At 46.6% G+C, this 20,801-nt stretch overlaps 1 protein-coding gene across 2 annotated transcripts in view; it reads left to right on the top strand.

Moving 5' to 3' along the window:
• Window positions 1–20,801, top strand: part of LOC139057458 (ankyrin repeat and BTB/POZ domain-containing protein 2) — a 214,383-nt gene that overhangs the window by 180,158 nt on the left and 13,424 nt on the right. For both annotated transcript variants that reach the window (XM_070535774.1, XM_070535775.1), the window contains 6 exons: window positions 14,419–14,520; window positions 15,527–15,620; window positions 16,577–16,854; window positions 18,286–18,448; window positions 19,071–19,249; window positions 19,525–19,630. In XM_070535774.1, the coding sequence (XP_070391875.1) occupies window positions 14,419–14,520; window positions 15,527–15,620; window positions 16,577–16,854; window positions 18,286–18,448; window positions 19,071–19,249; window positions 19,525–19,630 (922 nt within the window). The remainder of the gene's footprint in view (window positions 1–14,418; window positions 14,521–15,526; window positions 15,621–16,576; window positions 16,855–18,285; window positions 18,449–19,070; window positions 19,250–19,524; window positions 19,631–20,801) is intronic.

The raw sequence follows: 20,801 nt of genomic DNA, 5'->3' as shown, positions 1-20,801 counted from the left end.
TTCTGGTAGTCCTTCCAGGCCTGATTTAGCGTCTGCAAGAAGTCCTCCCCAACTTTAGCCAACACGAGGGCGCGTACTTTGTTAGTCAGGTGCTCTGTCACGGCGTCGCGCAGACCGCGGTAGAGGCGCGCCCCTTCGTTCCGCATCACCATGGCATACACGTCCCTGTACAGCACGTCGAAGCGCTGTGCGGTCTTCTGCTTCTCCTGTATCTCGTCGAAGGCTCTCCGCAGCTCCAGCCAGATGTCCTCGGTGCGGCGACGGTCCACCTGCTGCACAGGTTGCGGGACACGCATCGACTTGTAACCTTTCTTGGCGGAGAGCGAAGCCATGGCGTCCTGCTGTTCTTGCTGTTGTTCTTGTTGCCTCAAAACAACTCTCGGCCCATTGTTGTTGTTGTTGTTGTCCTTAGTGGCCGTGGCACATACCCACAGTGGGGGATTGGCCAAGAATCGGGCGGTTTAATTAGGTGCCTAAAAATAATAATGATAACAAGGGAGTTAACAATTTGGGCGTGTGAGTTTAAAAGTAAACGTTTTGTGTTTGGAGAAAAAAGGAAATAATCAGATCAAAACCGGGTATAAGATAATAATAATAATAACAATAATAATCAATAAAAGATAAGAAATAAAAAAAAAGCTATGGTTGGGAGGGAGAACGATCAATCTAACATGGAAATCGATTGGTTTCAATGAGGTAATTTTGGATCGCCAAGCAAACATTTCTGTTGCTGAACCCAACAATGGAGGCTCCAAAAGACAGGATCACAGGCACTGATAAAGTTAAACCAATAGAGCGAAGCGGGATTTCGAGTAGTCGTTTTCTTATAATAGAAAAACGTCTGCAAGACAACAAGAAATGGTCGATTGTCTCCGCTTCGCCACAGAATGAGCATAATGGTGAGGGGACCAGACCAGACCTGTGGAGGTAGAAGTTCAATGCAGGTATACGGCAGCGCAGCTTCGTGATAGACACTTCAATTTTCCGTGTTCGGCAAAAATCTCTGTTCCAAGGGTGCAGGAGATGTCCGTAATCCGCAGAGTTAGTAATTGCGGAGCCTGACACTGACTGTATAATGATACTCCTGCGAAATCTAGCTGCAGTAACATAAGCAGTCAAAGGGCAGCAAGGAAGAATCGGGCCACTTATCGATGCCTTGGCTAGAGAGTCTGCAATTTCATTAATGATTAGTCCTTTATGGCCAGGCACCCAAATCAAACGCACGCTTCTCAAGTAAGCAGGTACCAATGATTGAAATGTCCTCATCACGCGAGAATCACTAGAAGCAGTAAGGGATGAGCACAGTGATAAAGAATCAGTGACTATCACGGCTGACGTAATTGATGGTCCTAATTTGCGTAATGCCAGCACCACGGCCATGAATTCGGCTAAAAAAATCGGTATGAAATCTGGCAGCCGAAGAGAAAATGTCCAATCGAGAATCGGGGAAAAAATTCCTACACCTGACTTTTCTTCACATTGTGAAGCATCTGTAGCAATTACAACGTTTGTTTGAAGGTTTTTCAGATGATCTTGCAATATACCGTCTAGAATATGGTGCGGAAGTAATTTTGCGTTATTAGGAAAGATGTCATCAAATTGAATATCCGTGGCAACAGCTTTGTCGGTAATAGGAAGAACATCGCATATGCGCACGCCCAAAGAGTCAAGTAATTTTTGGACAAATATAATTTGCGGATTATGTAGTCGCGGCCAGATGACACCGAAAAACAACGCAGGTTGTGAAATAAAGATTATTTGGGGATGACGCAGTGGTGATTCGTAAATCCTTAAGAACGTCTGCACCGTCAAAAGCCGGAACCTGCACGGAAGTGGCGGAACACGGGATTCTAGATAAAGAATAGAATTTGCAACAAATTTAGGAAGACCTAAACACAGACGTAATGCTTCTCTTTCTAAGAGGATTAGAGGACGGGACATGTAGGCTGGAGCTCCAGAGAAGAGCACGCAACCGTCGGACCATTCGCAACGTCGGCCCATTCCTCGCGCTATAACCTCGTCGTCTTCTTTCTTTCCGGCCAGGAAAGCTTTGCTATCGTTCTGCTTGGGCAAATAAAAAAACAACGGAAGCTACCGCTTGCTTGCGTTAAGTCAAGTAGGTCTTCGAAAAAATAATAAAGCGAGTGGCGGGGGGAGGGGAGGTGAACAAAAAGAAGGGTTTCGTCGAAATGGCTGGGCTGTGGCAGCGGTAGTGCAGGCAATATTACGTGGAGCAAAAGTCCTTATCTTGCGCCGCGTGGGTTGCCGGTAATATTGGCAAGGAAGGATTTGTCAGTCCATTTCTGAATACTGAGCGGCTTGATGCGTACCTTCATAATACCTCGGGTTTTGACTTTCAACGTTTCGTGGCATGTACTCCACTTCTTTCCCTTCTAGGCTGCTGTGTTAAAAAAAATTAAATTATTGGGTTTTATGTGCCCAAACAACTTTCTGATAATGAGGAACGCCGTAGTGGTGGACTCCGGAAATTTGGACCACCTCGTGTTTAACGTGCACCTAAATCTTAAGTACACGGGTGTTTTCGCAATTCGCCCCCATCGAAATATGGCCGCCGTGACCAGGATTCGATTCCGTGACCGCGTGCTTAGAGCCCAACACCATAGCCACTAAGCAACCATGGCGGGTCTAAGGCTGTTGTATATTGCCTCGTGCATCTCGACGCCATCACGGTCACTACGTAAAAACATATGAGGGAAACTTCTCCCTAATATTTTTGCATGTGTACGGCACTTATGCCTACGTATGTGCTACCTCAACATTAAGACCAACGGTTTTTCTTGCAGGCCGTACACAGTTTTTACAAATATTCCAAGGAGGATAGCTTAGTTGTAGTCCTTGAGTTGGATTACTCGAAGCGTCGCACACTAGTCGCATGAGAAATCCAATTCAATAATCGATGGCTAACACATAATCACCAGTTAACTTTTAATTAAGTACTTAATAAGTATTAAGAAGACTAGGTGGTGCGACGAAATTACGAAATTTGCGGGTGCTTGTTAGAATCGGATGGCGCAGGACAGGGGTAATTAGAGATCGCAGGGAGAGGCCTTCGTCCTGCAGTGGACACAAAATATGACGACGATGATGATGAGGATGTACGCAATGGCACGTATTGCAATTTATGAATTGTAGCCGGTCAGTTTGCAAGGCATATTCACTTGTAACATTTGCTAGGGATCGCGCGGGTCTCGAGATATGCGTCGGGAAAATTGTGGTGAAAATGCACTGCTATTCAACTTATTTTTTTTAAGAAAGTGCCGTTTGTTTCATTGAAGTGAAAATGTAACCAGAACGCCCACGAATATTGTCGCACACTTTGGGAACTAATATCTCTAAATTCCTTCCGAGTGAATACGCCTTACGAACTGAGCGGCTACAATTCGTTAATTGCAATATGTGCCGCAAAGTAATTGATGAAGAACATAATTAGTGATTTTTTTATTAGTACATTACGTATTATGATTTCTCCTGCAGCTAATGTCCGGTGCTTTGAGTTATCTAGCTCAAACCTGGAATTACGCTATTCTAACAGAGAGGATATTGAAAAACGCTGTAGGGTCTAAAAAATAAAATAAAAAACGTATACAGAAAATACAGCATCTATATTTACTGCGTAAACTCCTACAGAGTTCCCAAAATTACTTAAAATGTATTTGCCGCTTGCTGTGCTAGGCCGGGAATCACGGCTGGTACATGGAGTTTTCGACATACGGCACTGATTGTTTGAGAGAGCACAATGCAGCATTTCTTGATGTCCTTCATGGCTGTAGTCGTCTTGTACGCGCAGATCACGGCGTTTTGTAATAGTTATGTGCTTGTCATTGCCGAATTCTTTTACTCCTTCTCTGTAATAATATTAATCATTATAGCTGCCCTCTTCATCTCTATTATTGTCTTGTCTTTGCAGCTGAGAGGCCTGCTGAGAGGCCTGCAAATTTTATAATTTCAACATTACTTCTATGCCCTTGTTTACTGCGTTACTGCTTTACACACACACACACACACACACACACACACACACACACACACACACACACACACACACACACACACACACACACACACACACACACACACACACACACACACACACACACACACACACACACTGGGCAGGCCATCGAATGCATAGCACAAATTGGCAGTGGTCCAGTAAATTGACAGAATGTGTTTATTTACCAGTTTTACCGCAAAACTTCCACAATAATGCAAAACCGTTTTACCGCAAAACTTCCACAATAATGCGAGCGCTATCGCGCGACTTCCGCCGAACGTGATGTGCGAAGGGCCACAGACCTACTCTGGCCCCTGTGCACATACCCAGTTTCACATACCCAGTCGTCTCTGCGGCACGTACCCAATGCAAGGTCTAGTGGGGTTGAGGGAAACCGAGCTTTGCGTTCTGTGACCGAACTTTCCTCTCTTATTGATCGAAGGTGCTTCCATACGCGGAAGGGCCTTTTGCCAGGGTCTGCCTGCGCTGCTCTCTCTCTCTCTCTCTCTCTCTCTCTTTGTCGTTATCTGCGGACAGCGACGACACGAAACTGAGAAACGATAAAATCATGCAAAACCAACTAGACCAAACCATCAACCTTCCTTGGAACGAGCTAAGAAAAGCTAACGATTAAAATTATTTGCATGCATTGGTCGCTGTAGTTCCAACTTCCGTCTCGGTGCATTTTTCACTATGCAATCTTGTCTTGTCTTGTCTTGTGGCCTCGAGAGTGGCGCGTACCCACTATGGGGGATTGGCCAAGAAGCAGGTGGTTTTCCGTATGGTTAGAAGTAGAGACTATCTAGATTTGTATAGTGGAGCGTGGGACGATAGTACTGTAAATTAGAAGTTTAATTAATTATTGTTAGGAATTCCAATAAAATAAGTAAACGTGAAGAAATGAAATATAAATTACGGATAATTTTAGAAATTCAGCAAGGTACTCGTTTTGTGTCTCTGATGAAATTGTAAACTGCCAGAAAAGCATCCCTGTGGTAGGATCCCAGTGAAGTCGCCCCAAAAGAAAGAATGGTTGGCGAGGTTAGCGAAAGGTCAAGTTTAGTAAATGAGTATTCTAATAGTTTTCTTATTCTTAGAAAGCGGCGGCACGAGAGAAAGTAATGTTCGACAGTTTCAGACTCACTGCAAAAAGAACATAGAGGGGACACTGCGAGACCAGACCTGTGTAAGTAAAAATTTAGAGGAGGTATGCGACATCTCAATTTTGTAAAGGAAACTTCCAATTGCCTTGAAGGACACCAATTAGTATTCCATGGGAAGCCAAGATGGTGGAAATCAGAAGAGGGTGTTAGCATGGATATTGCAATCTGCTTTCGTTTCGTTCTCTTTCTCTTTTCCGGTGGCGCATGCCCATTATGGATGATCGGCCAAGATTTGGATAGAAATGTAAGGCGGCCTCTGACCCGACAAGAAAACAACGAAAAAGTTATCTGATCCTTTTAACTTGTTGCTCTTTGTTCATTGTAAGGCTATGAGAGTAGGAACGTCTATGCGAAACCGCTAAAACAAACAGCCAGACTGTTTCATTTCACTTTGTTCTCATCGGTAACCGGGTGTTTGCGTCGCTTTGATTATATTTCAAATATTCTCCTTTAATCATTACGACACGATTCTTTTGATGAGCATACACTGCTGCTCATTCGTGTGTAATATTTAGTGCCGTATCTGTGAGAGGGAGGTTTAGTTTCACTGTTATTGGCAGCAAGAAAATGCTCAGTTTTTAACGGCGACCACAATTATCTCGCCATTCCTTAGGCCTGGATATGGAAGAGCAAATGCAGGTACGGACTCGCGCGTATGTTCTCGCATAGAGCATCGTTGGTCATGACAACAGTGTTAAGCCGTAGAAAGAAGTTCGGCAGCTATTACACTCCTGTAACACTTGAAGGCGAAAGTGTGTTGCACACGTGGTAGTGGATTAAGTTAGGCGTCAGACTTGTTGCAAGTCCTAGTGAGCCGCAGTGTGAAGTAAACATAAGTCGCTGTAGGTCAACCTCCTCAACGACACATGCGAGCAGCTAATGCACTACAAGGACCCTTAAATACTTTCTAAAATTGTTTAAATTTAAAATTTTATAATTTCTAAATTTCTAAAATTTTAAAATATTATATGTATTGGAGGACCCTGGCACTACCTAAAGGTTCCTTCGTTCTTTATTCTGTTCTCTCTTTTTTCGTCTTTCTCTCTCTCTTTCTTTCCTTCCTTCTTTCTTTCTTTTGTTACTTCTTCCGTTCCTTCCTTCCTTCCTTCCTTCCTTCCTTCCTTCCTTCCTTCCTTCCTTCCTTCCTTCCTTCCTTCCTTCCTTCCTTCCTTCTTTCTTTCTTTCTTTCGTTTCTTCGTTCATATTCAGCCATTGCATCTTTTCTTCCTTACGGTGCTATGAGCCATTCCTGCTATTCTTTTGACTGACTGGATTTTACGCCACTTTTTTCGGGTACGAGACACTGTGACGAGCAACCTAAAGCGTTCACCTTAAAAGTTTACAAGCAGGCAGGTCCATTTACAGCAAAATTTTAGATAGCTAGGGTTTCCTGCAAATTTTGTTTTCCGTGAGCAAAAACTGTAGTCATCAATGGCTCGTACCCCTGTAAGAATCCAGACTCCCGTAAGCAAGCAAAAAATGCAATGGCTCATAGCCCCGTAAGGCAGAGGCTACAAGCACTCAGAAGAGGGAGGCGAACAATGCTTAAATTCTTTCTAATCACTCATACAACGTACGGAACAGCATGTCTAAAACTGTCACCATCAATGGCTCATACCCCCACCCCCGTGAGCAATGGCTCATACCCCCGTAAGCAAGCAAAAGATGCAATGACTGATAGTCCCGTAAGTTTCATGGCTACTCACTTTGCGTCGATTTGCAGCGATGCCACTACCCCTGTTGTAGTTGTCGGTGATTTCAATGTGGATGTGTCGGTGCCGAAAAGGGAGAGGTTTACGCGTTCCGTGTTGCAGGCATATGCGATTCCACAGCAATCCGTCCCAACCCACCACCCAGCAGCGTACGTGCATCGATTTGACATTACCAAAGAATGTGATTGCAGTAGCGAGTGAAGTAATGAACACCAATGAATACCATAAATGAGGTTACGTACCTTTCGTCACGATGACCACCTATCAAGACAATAAATTAGTGGTACCTTTGTTCAAAATTATGTGTCACCTCCGCGTTGTGTGCTAAACAGCTTCGCTCGTAAACTACCTTCGCAAAGTGGAATGGAGCATGATTTTTTTAGTTGTCGGCACGTTATAGCAAAGACAATACTAATCGGGCAGTGTGTATTGTTTTATTTTTCCAGAAGGGAAAAAATTTCGTTGCCAAAACATGATAGAGGGGCGGCCGCAGAGTCTCACTTTCCTCTACATTTGAGGGCGACGTTGTTTCCGTTGTGCTACTGCATATCAGAGCTTACTGACTACGTCCTACCGCGTCTTCAGGGCAAATATATGTATACTTCTGGGTTCTCGGTATCCCTCTCAAGGTACTCTCTTTCTATGAGGGCATCGACCCTCTTCTTGAACGCAGCGGGACTGGGAGTGTACCTGCCTTTAAGCACGTCCGTCACCTCGATCAAAAGTTCATCGTGCGACAGCGTTCGGCATGCCTTCATTATCCTCACGATGGCAGCTTCCAGCTCATACCGTCGCTCTTCGTCAACGTTGCCCACGTTGTCCACGTTGCCACTATTCTTTGGCGTGGAATCTTTTTTACTCGTCGTTGACTCAATTTTGACTTTCTGCAGACCGGACGTGAAATCTTCGTTAACGGCGAAAACGTGGTCCTTCTCAATAACGTTTGATTCCGGCGTCTTCGCAAGCACTGGCTCGGAGTCCTTTCCCGTGCACAGCGAATTTAGGGCACGAACCAGGTTTGGTTCGGGGATGTTGGTTTCGGAGGAGATCTCCTCGTACGATACTTCGTCGCGGCCGTTGAACAGCATCAGCACGCACATCTGGTACGTCGACACCTGGATGGTGTAGGTGCGTGACTGCAGCGCACCGGACGGTGGGTTCGCCGCTTGCGACGTGGATGGCTCGTTCTTCCGTGACCCGTAGAACACGGCGTTCAAGTCGGCCCAGCCCAGATGTGGCTGCAGAGTTAGTTTTCGGCCGCCATGCTTCGCCAGGTAGAACCGCCGGAACGTCTCGAAAGCGCTGCGCGGGGCGGCGGGGATGGTGCTTTGCTGCGGGGCGGCAGGCAGCGGCCAGAAGCCCGTGGTGAGCACGCGCACGTTCAGGTCGACTCCGTCCAAGTCCATTTTGCTAGAGGAAATTGCCGCCTTGAACTCTTGCATTAAGTTGTTGGAGATAATCATGTCCTTGATCATGGCTTCCATCTTTGAGGTGAACAGACAACCGCATTCAACCTTGAGCTTGGCGATCATAGTTCTTTCTGCCTCGTCCGAGGCGCTTTTGTTGAGCAGCAGCCGCTTGGCCAGGTTCTGCTTGTAATAGCGATCGAAAAGGTCTTTCTCCTGCAACGACCGAAATAACGCGATAACCCTGTCCATCAACTGGTCAATCTCCTGCTTTGTCATGCCCTTAATTCCCCTTCGTAACATGTCGTCTACAAACGCAGAGAGATGCTCGGGTGTCTTGCGGGTCAGGCTGAGTATGTACTCAAAGTCGGTTGCGATCTTTTGCTTGACGAGTTGCTCGTCGTTGAAAGAGTGCTGTAGAAAGTGGTCGAAGCGATCTTTCAGCTCCATCACTTTTGGTACAATGCCCACCGAGTTCCCTTCCTCGTTCATGATTGATCTTCCTAGGTCGCGCAGGTACTTGCTGACATAGTCAAGCAATGTCTTGAGACCGTCGTGTACGCACTTGAGGAGCCTAAATATATGGGCCAGGTCCTCTGTCATTCGGTTCCTGTGCATATGCACAACGCCAGAGTCATCCATCTCCAGGATGGCTTTCATATGCTTGCCGATGAGCTCCTCCTTCACGACTTGCACCACGGGAGCCACGGTTGACTCGCACAGGCACTGCCTCGCCCGCTCTGACTCTTCCTTGATATGCTGCTCGACTTTGGCGATGTACTCTAGAGTGTCCATAGTTTCGATATAATGATGGCCGCTTAACGCGTAGAATTGCGCGGACTCTGCCAGGAATGGCAGCTCGAAATCTTCCTCGTACACGGACCTTGAATCGAGTCCTAGGCTTGCGAGCATTTCGCACGACTCCTTCATGGAAAGCTTGTCGACAGGCTTGCCTTCGCGATCCATCTTCACCAGTTCAAGCAGGGTTTCGCGAAGGCGGTCCCGTACGTGATCGCTGCGCGCTATCTCATCCCGGAAGAGCAACACGCCCAGTGTGTGCACGTTGTCAACATTGTTCTGACGAACGTACGAGTCTTCCATGTACGCCACGATGTCTCTAATCATTGTCATGCTCTTCTGGTAGTCCTTCCAGGCCTGATTTAGCGTCTGCAAGAAGTCCTCCCCAACTTTAGCCAACACGAGGGCGCGTACTTTGTTGGTCAGGTGCTCTGTCACGGCGTCGCGCAGACCGCGGTAGAGGCGCGCCCCTTCGTTCCGCATCACCATGGCATACACGTCCCTGTACAGCACGTCGAAGCGCTGTGCGGTCTTCTGCTTCTCCTGTATCTCGTCGAAGGCTCTCCGCAGCTCCAGCCAGATGTCCTCGGTGCGGCGACGGTCCACCTGCTGCACAGGTTGCGGGACACGCATCGACTTGTAACCTTTCTTGGCGGAGAGCGAAGCCATGGCGTCCTGCTGTTCTTGCTGTTGTTCTTGTTGCCTCAAAACAACTCTCGGCCCATTCCTCGCGCTATAACCTCGTCGTCTTCTTTCTTTCCGGCCAGGAAAGCTTTGCTATCGTTCTGCTTGGGCAAATAAAAAAACAACGGAAGCTACCGCTTGCTTGCGTTAAGTCAAGTAGGTCTTCGAAAAAATAATAAAGCGAGTGGCGGGGGGAGGGGAGGTGAACAAAAAGAAGGGTTTCGTCGAAATGGCTGGGCTGTGGCAGCGGTAGTGCAGGCAATATTACGTGGAGCAAAAGTCCGTATCTTGCGCCGCGTGGGTTGCCGGTAATATTGGCAAGGAAGGATTTGTCAGTCCATTTCTGAATACTGAGCGGCTTGATGCGTACCTTCATAATACCTCGGGTTTTGACTTTCAACGTTTCGTCGCATGTACTCCACTTCTTTCCCTTCTAGGCTGCTGTGTTAAAAAAAATTAAATTATTGGGTTTTATGTGCCCAAACAACTTTCTGATAATGAGGAACGCCGTAGTGGTGGACTCCGGAAATTTGGACCACCTCGTGTTTAACGTGCACCTAAATCTTAAGTACACGGGTGTTTTCGCAATTCGCCCCCATCGAAATATGGCCGCCGTGACCAGGATTCGATTCCGTGACCGCGTGCTTAGAGCCCAACACCATAGCCACTAAGCAACCATGGCGGGTCTAAGGCTGTTGTATATTGCCTCGTGCATCTCGACGCCATCACGGTCACTACGTAAAAACATATGAGGGAAACTTCTCCCTAATATTTTTGCATGTGTACGGCACTTATGCCTACGTATGTGCTACCTCAACATTAAGACCAACGGTTTTTCTTGCAGGCCGTACACAGTTTTTACAAATATTCCAAGGAGGATAGCTTAGTTGTAGTCCTTGAGTTGGGTTACTCGAAGCGTCGGACACTAGTCGCATGAGAAATCCAATTCAATAATCGATGGCTAACACATAATCACCAGTTAACTTTTAATTAAGTACTTATTAAGTATTAAGAAGACTAGGCGGTGCGGCGAAATTACGAAATTTGCGGGTGCTTGTTAGAATCGGATGGCGCAGGACAGGGGTAATTAGAGATCGCAGGGAGAGGCCTTCGTCCTGCAGTGGACACAAAATATGACGACGATGATGATGAGGATGTACGCAATGGCACGTATTGCAATTTATGAATTGTAGCCGGTCAGTTTGCAAGGCATATTCACTTGTAACATTTGCTAGGGATCGCGCGGGTCTCGAGATATGCGTCGTGAAAATTGTGGTGAAAATGCACTGCTATTCAACTTATTTTTTTTAACAAAGTGCCGTTTGTTTCATTGAAGTGAAAATGTAACCAGAACGCCCACGAATATTGTCGCACACTTTGGGAACTAATATCTCTAAATTCCTTCCGAGTGAATACGCCTTACGAACTGAGCGGCTACAATTCGTTAATTGCAATATGTGCCGCAAAGTAATTGATGAAGAACATAATTAGTGATTTTTTTATTAGTACATTACGTATTATGATTTCTCCTGCAGCTAATGTCCGGTGCTTTGAGTTATCTAGCTCAAACCTGGAATTACGCTATTCTAACAGAGAGGATATTGAAAAACGCTGTAGGGTCTAAAAAATAAAATAAAAAACGTATACAGAAAATACAGCATCTATATTTACTGCGTAAACTCCTACAGAGTTCCCAAAATTACTTAAAATGTATTTGCCGCTTGCTGTGCTAGGCCGGGAATCACGGCTGGTACATGGAGTTTTCGACATACGGCACTGATTGTTTGAGAGAGCACAATGCAGCATTTCTTGATGTCCTTCATGGCTGTAGTCGTCTTGTACGCGCAGATCACGGCGTTTTGTAATAGTTATGTGCTTGTCATTGTCGAATTCTTTACTCCTTCTCTGTAATAATATTAATCATTATAGCTGCCCTCTTCATCTCTATTATTGTCTTGTCTTTGCAGCTGAGAGGCCTGCTGAGAGGCCTGCAAATTTTATAATTTCAACATTACTTCTATGCCCTTGTTTACTGCGTTACTGCTTTACACACACACACATACATACACACACACACACACACACACACACGCGCGCGCGCGTGCGCACACACACACACACACGCACACACACGCGCGCACACACACACACACACACACACACACACACACACACACACACACACACACACACACACACACACACACACACACACACACACACACACACACACACACACACACACACACACACACACACACACACACACACACACACACACACACACACACACACACACACACACACACACACACACACACACACACACACACACACACACACACACACACACACACACACACACACACACACACACACACACACACACACACACACACACACACACACACACACACACACACACACACACACACACACACACACACACACACACACACACACACACACACACACACACACACACACACACACACACACACACACACACACACACACACACACACACACACACACACACACACACACACACACTGGGCAGGCCGTCGAATGCATAGCACAAATCGGCAGTGGTCCAATAAATTGACAGAATGTGTGCAAAAAGAAGGGAAACGCAGTCGAGGACGGCATGGACTGAAGTGTTGTTTGGAAATTGGGAATTTCGCAGATTTGTCGGTTGACTCAAGACAGGGGGAATTGAGACCACTGCGAGAGTCGTTGGTCCTGCAGTGGGCATAAGCAGGCTGATGATGATCGCAAGAATAAACAGCGCGGCAAAACGAATTAAAAATATACACGTACCAGGTTTTGATGATGATGGTGCTGCTGCTGCTGCTGCTGATGATGATGTTTTATTCACTGGCGCAAAACCACTGTGGGGGATAAGCCACGAACCGAGTGGAAAAATGATTTACAAAAAAAAGGAATATAAATGAATAATCGAGGATAAGAGAGAAACCGAAATTAAATGAAATTAATTTGTGTACAATAAGTCAGTCAGCCTTGCATAGATAGGAATAGTAACGTGAACTTAATATTAATACTACTAAAAATAAAGTGCACACGTAATTAATAGGCAAGCTACATTTTGAATAATTAAATTAATAATAATATAACTGTGAAGTGTTTTATTGCTATTAGAATTTTCCAAATTGATAATTTATTTAAGGAGAAATAAATCAATCATGCAAAATGGGAACTATTTATGAGGCAATCTTTTTGTGTCACAGAGGAAATTATAAATGACTCGGCAAACGTACATGTGGCTGTATCCTAATACCAATGCTCCAAGTTAAGCATAACTGCACGGCATAAAGGCAGTCCTTGATTTCGAAACGGAATTTCCAGACATCGTAGAAAAGCATCGACACGATAGTAAAAATGGTCGATGGATTCAGGCTCATTGCAGAGGTAGCATAAGTGGGATACTACCGGACCACATCTGTGAAAGTAAAAATTAAGTGCTGGAATACGGGAACGCAGCCTTGCCAATGATATTTCGAATTGTCGGTTAGGACAGCATTTGCGATTCCAAAAATATTTTATATACATAAAGCCTGTATATTTTCCCAATGAGAGGCTTTTTCTGTCTTAGGTTAAAGAAAACTGCCTATATCTCGCCGTAGTGGTCTGAGAAAAAGATGTATAATCTGGCAGGCGAAGTGAAAAAGACCAATTGAGGGATAGTGAGTAGATTCCCGCGCCTGCCTTCTCTTCACACGAGGAAAAATCAGCCGCTACTACATTTATTGGGAAATGGGCCAAATTGTGTTTCAAAAGGGCATTCAAATATGTTGAGGGGAGGAATTTTGCGTTATTGGGAAAAATGTCTGCAAATCGAATTTTGAACAAAAACGTGGAGCTACCGAGACCTTGTCTTGTGTCCCAGACAGTGGCGCGTAACCACTATGGGGGATTGGCCAAGAAGCAGGCGGTTTTCCGTAAGGTTAGAAATATAGAGAAACTAGATTTGAATAGTGGAGCGTGGGACGATATAACTGTAATTTAGACTTGCAATGAAAGTATTGGTAAGAATTTCGATAAAATAATTTAACGTAAAGAAATGAAGTACTGCGTGTACCTTTGGGTATCTTTGTCCTCGTCTTTTCGCGCTGTTTAATCACGCGGGTCCTTGCGGGTGTAAACGGTATCCCTTCCATTTGTTCATTGGGGAGGAACGACCACCCCAGCTTCTGAATTTCTCAGAACGGACGGTCATTTTTCCTGCAGCGTCGTGTATGTTTCGCAAGTGCATGACTAAGGAACTGATAAAAGGAATGTTTTGTGTGTTGACGGGTGCTTTCAGAGGTATTTGGGCGAAGGAACGTGTTAAATAGTGCATTCATCATACCCTATTTTTCCAGAGAAATGGTCACGACTGCTTTTTGAGCAGATTGGTCTTGGAGTGTGGGGGTTACATCAACAAAAAATGTCCAGTCGTATTCGGTACACATAGTGAAATAGACATCGACGCCTTTTGAATGGCACGAGCTTGAACCTTTTTTGTTGAACCTCTAAATTGAAAAGTGTTACGGTCAACCTAAATTTTTTATCATCTTTTGTTGGAGTGCTTTTCGGTATCCTGCTATTTGGTTGTCGTAATAACCTACGGTCATTTCCAGGCGCCGCTGTGCACGCCCCAATGTCCGCTGGCCATACCGGAGGTGCAGGGCTGGACAGCGCTTACATTTGCTACGACGCAAGGAATGGCGTCCACTGTCCGAGTGAGTGAACTGCTAATCCTTTTATATGTATTTCGCGGGACCCTATCTACAGGCTCTCTCTTTGGTTTCGGTTATACGGGAGGATATAAATTGAAACAGCTCATAATAAAGCATCTTATGTCACGTTTGATCGCTTATGTACAGCCGGCAGCACGCTTAACACGAACGCTGTGCAGCGTAGCCGAGACCAGCGTGGACTGACGCCAGCGCCGCGAAGTATTGTGCTCTGTTATCTCGGTATGTTTGCAGCGGCTTACGAAGCTGGAGCGCAGCTCGATTTGGGTGCTCGTCTTGTCTTTCGCTTGTGCCTGACCGGGGGCGAGAGTGCGCTCACTTGACATGTCCATGTGGACATGTGGGCGCGAAAGGCGCGAAACCCGAAAGGCGCGAAACCCGAAAGGCGCGCGGGCTGTCGCCCGCCATTTCGCTTTGACGAGATAAGCAAACCGCAACGTGTTTTCTGGACGCGCGTGACACCGCAGCCGCACCGCACCGCAGCCGTGGCGGAACGGACATGTTCAAGTGAGCGCACTCTCGCCGCCGGTCAGGCACAAGCGAAAGACAAGACAAGCAGTCAAATCGAGCTGCGCTCCAGCTATCGTAAGCCGCTGCAAACATACCGAGATAACAGAGCACAGCACTTCGCGGCGCTGGCGTCAGTCCAATCCGGTCTAGGCCACGCTGCGGGAGCGTTCGTGTTAAGCGTGCTGACGGCTCTGCCTGAAAATTAACGAAGAACATAATATCTAGTCATACCACGGTACTGATAACGTTTTTGTCAACTGTAGTATTTAAGAAATGGGAAAGGGTATGTTATGTGACATTTAGTGGAAAACGTATTAAAAAGTAGGTACGTTGCAGGCGTGCTTTATTAGCTGCAAGTTTAGGGGACGATACAATGGTCTTCCTTTCCTGAATTCGACAATATCGTTTCATAACTTTTCTTTTTCAATTTGCAGTTTCAGAAGTGGTTGCAATACTTAATTCTATTCATTCCACTCTCCAGATGCTTCTGGAAAATGGTGCCAACGTGGAAGGGAGCTCAGCGCCAAATGAAGAGAAGGTGACGGAAACTCCGCTTCAGTTGGCTGTCGCATTCAGTAAGCACACCCTTCCCATTTATGCATTTGTGATGACGGCCAATGCGGACGCCGCATGTGAGTCGCACTGAAACCGTTACCATTGTTTGAACGTGCTCTTGTGAGAATGTAAAAGGGAGACATCTGTTAACGGCCAGAAATTGGCATATTTGCATGCACTCAAAAAAGACGTCAAAGCAGGGGGCTCGGGAGTACTTGGCTTCTGGGAAGTGGGGTGGGGGTAGACAATGCGCGGGAGGGGGGGGGGGTCATTCGGCAGCCACTTGAAACACCAGTGGAATATCTGCAGTGGGAGCCTTCGCTCAGTGGCTGGAGCTGCGGGAGACTGTTCCCACTCATGTGCGACAAGACCAGTAATATTGTATGCTCAGTGCAACAGAACATATTACTATAAAGCTTTTAGCGCAGTATCTTACCACGATGCTGAAACGCACAAAAGAACAGGCGCAAGCACGTCGTTTTGTGTCCTTCAGTGTTCTAAAATTCTTCGCTAGAAATCTAGGACTTTAGGATAACCACGATTCGATAAAGACGTGTTATCTTTAAAATCGTGAAACCAGCTTCAGTCTCGCTTTTGCATGGCCCAACAATCGCTTGCAGCTTTGTTCGGAAGTTAAGGTGACAGCGCCCACTAGGAAGTCATTGGTCATGAAGAAACTGGACAACGATTTTTTGCCAGTAGTCCTCGCACGTGGCTCAGTGGCTATGGCGCAAGTTGCACTGCTGAGAACGAGGTGACGGGTTCTAACACGGCCGCGTCCCGATAAATCTGGAATGCGAAGCCGTTCATTTGTCCTGCTTTTTCGGGTACGCGGCATAGAGGGTCAAGCAGGGCCAAATTTAACCGGAAGCCCCGCAGCACCCACCCTGGAGCTCCGGGGACGGTGACTCGCCGTGCATAGTGCAGTACGTGAAGCGTCGTACACTGGTGACTGACGGAGGGGCGGCTCGCGCAGGCCACCTGGAGCTGATCAGCGTGCTCCTGTCGTACGGAGCGAAGCCCTTCTGCGCCACGCCGTTCCTGGACGCCCAGAGCTACGGCGGCGCGCATCCGCGCGGCTGCTACGGGGCGGCGGCCGTGGCGGCGGCCCACGGGCGCCGCAGCGCGCTGCGGAGGCTGCTCGCCCACCGTGCGCTGCCGGAGGCCGACGACCAAGGGGACGTGCTGTCGCTGCACGAGATACTGGCCGAAGGCGCTGGGACTACGGACAGGAGAACGACCAGAAGCAACAAGGTGCGTTTCTCGAGGACGTTGCCGACGGATTTAAGACAATACGCAATTGCAGCGCCGCTTTAATGTATCTTTTTTCTTGTTACACGTGTGGTGAATTTTGCAGGTAATAGACAGTAGACAGTATTAACCGCGCTTCCGTTTATGGTTTTCTCCGCTCGTGATTTACACGCTATGGCACGTCATAGAAACCGCGTTTATTTAGCGTTTCCGGTAACCGTGTCACGGCATCATCATCATCATCATCATCATCATCATCATCATCATCATCATCATCATCATCATCAGCCTGGTTACGCCCACTGCAGGGCAAAGGCCTCTCCCATATTTCTCCAACCCCGGTCATGTACTAATTGTGGCCATGCCGTCCCTGCAAATTTCTTAATCTCATCCGCCCACCTAACTTTCTGCCGTCCCCTGCTACGCTTCCCTTCCCTTGGAATCCAGTCCGTAACCCTTAATGACCATCGGTTATCTTCCCTCCTCATTACATGTCCTGCCCATGCTCATTTCTTTTTCTTGATTTCAACTAAGATGTCATTAACTCGCGTTTGTTCCCTCACCCAATCTGCTCTTTTCTTATCCCTTAACGTTACACCTATCATTCTTCTTTCCATAGCTCGTTGCATCGTCCTCAATTTGAGTAGAACCCTTTTCGTAAGCCTCCAGGTTTCTGCCCCGTAGGTGAGTACTGGTAAGACACAACTATTATACACTTTTATTTTGAGGGATAATGGCATCCTGCTGTTAATGATCTGAGAATGCCTGACAAACGCACCCCAGCCCATTCTTATTCTTCTGATTATTTCTGTCTCATGATACGGATCCGCAGTCACTACCTGCCCTAAGTAGATGTATTCCCTTACGACTTCCAGTGCCTCGCTGCCTATTGTAAACTGCTGTTCTCTTCCGAGACTGTTAAACATTACTTTAGTTTTCTGCAGATTAATTTTTAGACCCACTCTTCTGCTTTGCCTCTCCAGGTCAGTGAGCATGCATTGCAGTTGGTCCCCTGAGTTACTAAGCAAGGCAATATCATCAGCGAATCGCAAGGTACTAATGTATTCTCCATTAACTTTTATCCCCATTTCTTCCCAATCCAAATCTCTGAATACCTCCTGTAAACACGCTGTGAATAGCATTGGAGAGATCGTATCTCCCTGCTTGACGTGCCGTGTCACGGCACGTCTTCTCAAAACGCTAGCGACGCGTGGTCGGCTTGGCTGCAAAACTGCGCATTTGCATTCCCACTGAGCGGCTGTGTGCGAACTGCTAGGATACTGTGTTCTGAGAGGAGCAGACTGCGAAGGCTCAGCAATATATGAAAGGCTCTCTGTCACCATCTTAGAGCCCTCTGTGACCTCCGCGTACGAAGCTCTGATTTTTGCTCATTACCCTTTCTTGAATTTTTTCTTTGTATTCTCCTCTCGTCAGACCTCGAGTCCGGACGAAGGGCTAGAAGGTGGTGGCCAGCAAGTGCAGCAGCGGAAAGCAGGCCAGCCTTTGAGCAAAGCCCATGTGAAAGCGTTGCAGGAAGCTATGTACCAGAGTGCGGAGAACGGATACCTCGAGGTCACCTTGGACCTTCGGAGTATAGGTACGCACAATTGCCGATTTCAGTTTGTCTACTTATGCCTTTAGAAGCAATAAAACCTGTGTGAAGTGCCTCTGCCGGACACAGTGGATGAACTTCAGAGAGGTTAGAAACTAGCTGTGTTGTGTAGATTTAAACACAACAAAGCAGACAAACTTGGCTGTGTACATGTTCTGTGTCTTCCGAGTTCTTGCTTGATCTTGCGCGCCAACTGTGGCAACATTACTTACGACACTGCAGATGTATGCACATTTATTTTTTATTTTTTATTTATTTACACAATACTGCAGAACGGATCGGTCCATGCAGTGCAAATGCATACTGCTTAAATTAAGTGGATGTTCGTATTGCACAATGCCTTCTGAAGCCTGGCACAAGATGTGGGTCATGACAGGATCATTAAAATGTGCCACGTTTCCGCATTTCGTTCCTAGATTGCACTGATTTCTTTGACGTATTCACGTAACAACGCCTAGGATGTACCTTGCATAGACGCGACAGCTCTCTATTCTTTAGCTGTATATATTTGGGGAATGCATCACATAATAAATCCATAGGCCTTTTCTCCCTTACGTGAAACGGCTGAATGAGTTGTTATGTTTGTTCCTTTCAACTTTTACGACAGGTGTTCCTTGGACACTGCACTGTTGGATGCAAACGTTGACTATGGCTCACGAACAGCAACTTGAGAGTACTATTGATGAGCTGCTGCAAGATTTCTTGCATGTATGGCCGGAAGATTGCAGCACGCAGTTTGTGGAAGACTGCCTGCCCCTGCTGTTCTCCATCTTTAGGCATAGCAAGGTGTGTACATTCATACAGTTCGTAGTGGGAACAATGCAGGCGTAGGAATGTCCCTAAAGATGAGCGTGTTATGCCACGAGAAGCAAAATGCATGGACTTACAATTTATCGGGAGCATTGATCACATATGTGATGCTAACACAAAAGAAATACTTATAGTAAATCACATTGAAGCACTCCAGTTGTAGTAATATTGATTCCTACTTCTTGCTCAAGCTGGTTTATTGTCACTCGCTTATCAATAGACTTACATAGGACAATTTCTTTCCTCTTCAGAATGAAGGCACAACCCTGCTTCTGGCAGACATCTTCTCTGTTTGCTATGGAGAAGAGAGCATCAAGGAAATTCGGGACGTCTCACTTTCTGGTGGCGCAAGGATAGGTAAATATACAGTTTCTTCTTAACCCGGTGCTTACCAGATTTGCTTTGCAAGAGCGTCATGTAAAGGGCTTACGTGCTCGTTGTTTGCTAGTAACAGCCATTAGTAAGCAGTTCTATAGGAGCGGTAACCTCTGCAGTGGACGTGTGTAACGCTAAATGCCATTTGGCCACAAGGTGAGGAGAGCCAGTCGCCGGTGCTGCCCCGGTGCGGTGTTCCAGTGCTTGGGGTGCGCGGTAAAAGCAAAACCAAAATACATGCCAAGTTCCCAATGACCCGTCCGCGTATTTACATTTCCTAGTAGGTACAGCGGGGCGTGGTACTTGCAGTCTTACGGACGTTTGCGCGCATGCGCGAGTAACAGCAGGTGCGGGAGAGGAAATGTGGGGACTTTTGCACCTTGAATATACGACTCTGCCTAGGCATTACGGAGGAATTTCTTTGCGCGTGTTGTATGCGTTTGTCCCTAGCCGTGCCGGCAGAAGTCTAGGGGCGTGGTAGTGCTGAACTTAGCATCGCAAGTTGATGGGTGAACGTAATTGCATTTATTCAATCGTGTTTATTACTAATTAACCCAACGTGTATTTATTCCGCATTGGCGGCGCCTCCAGGACATCAAAGCGGCAACGGGGACGTCAAAGCTAGAACCCGGACTGGTCCGTGGGTCCACGGGCCGCCCTGCTTCCAGCTTTGATCCCCCCACTACCGCTTGGATGCCCTGGAGATCCTACGCCGCCTGCTTTGATATAACCTCAGGTGCTCTTCTGAGACACTGCGTATTACACTGCGTATGCGCGCAAATTCTCACTCGCTTCGCTGCAATGCACTGAATGCTTCGCCGCATCACAACTATACTGTGCGTTGAAGCCATAATAAAATACTTTTTTCCTTTTTTTTCATAACTGAAGAATCGCAGCAAGCTCGGTGTTTTAGTAGTTTCCCCCTTGATCTGCGCTTTATTCCAATAAGAGGGGAGACAATTGCGTGTTGGCCACGCGATTTTCCTTCACGCATAGCGGGTATAAGTAAATCATATGCTACGAAGAATCGAGCGTCAGTGCTAAGCAGCATGCGCGGCAGCAGGAAAGTGCTTCTGGTTTGAAGCGCGCTTTGAAGGCTTATGGACGCACACCTACAAATATATATGCGCGCTTCTTATTCTGCGTGGCATGT

The sequence above is a fragment of the Dermacentor albipictus genome, chromosome 3 (genome assembly GCF_038994185.2).
Source record: "Dermacentor albipictus isolate Rhodes 1998 colony chromosome 3, USDA_Dalb.pri_finalv2, whole genome shotgun sequence".
In the NCBI taxonomy this organism is placed as follows: Eukaryota; Metazoa; Arthropoda; class Arachnida; order Ixodida; family Ixodidae; genus Dermacentor; species Dermacentor albipictus.
The sequence above is the reverse complement of the archived record's forward strand: the minus strand, read 5'-3'. Positions and strand labels throughout refer to the sequence as shown.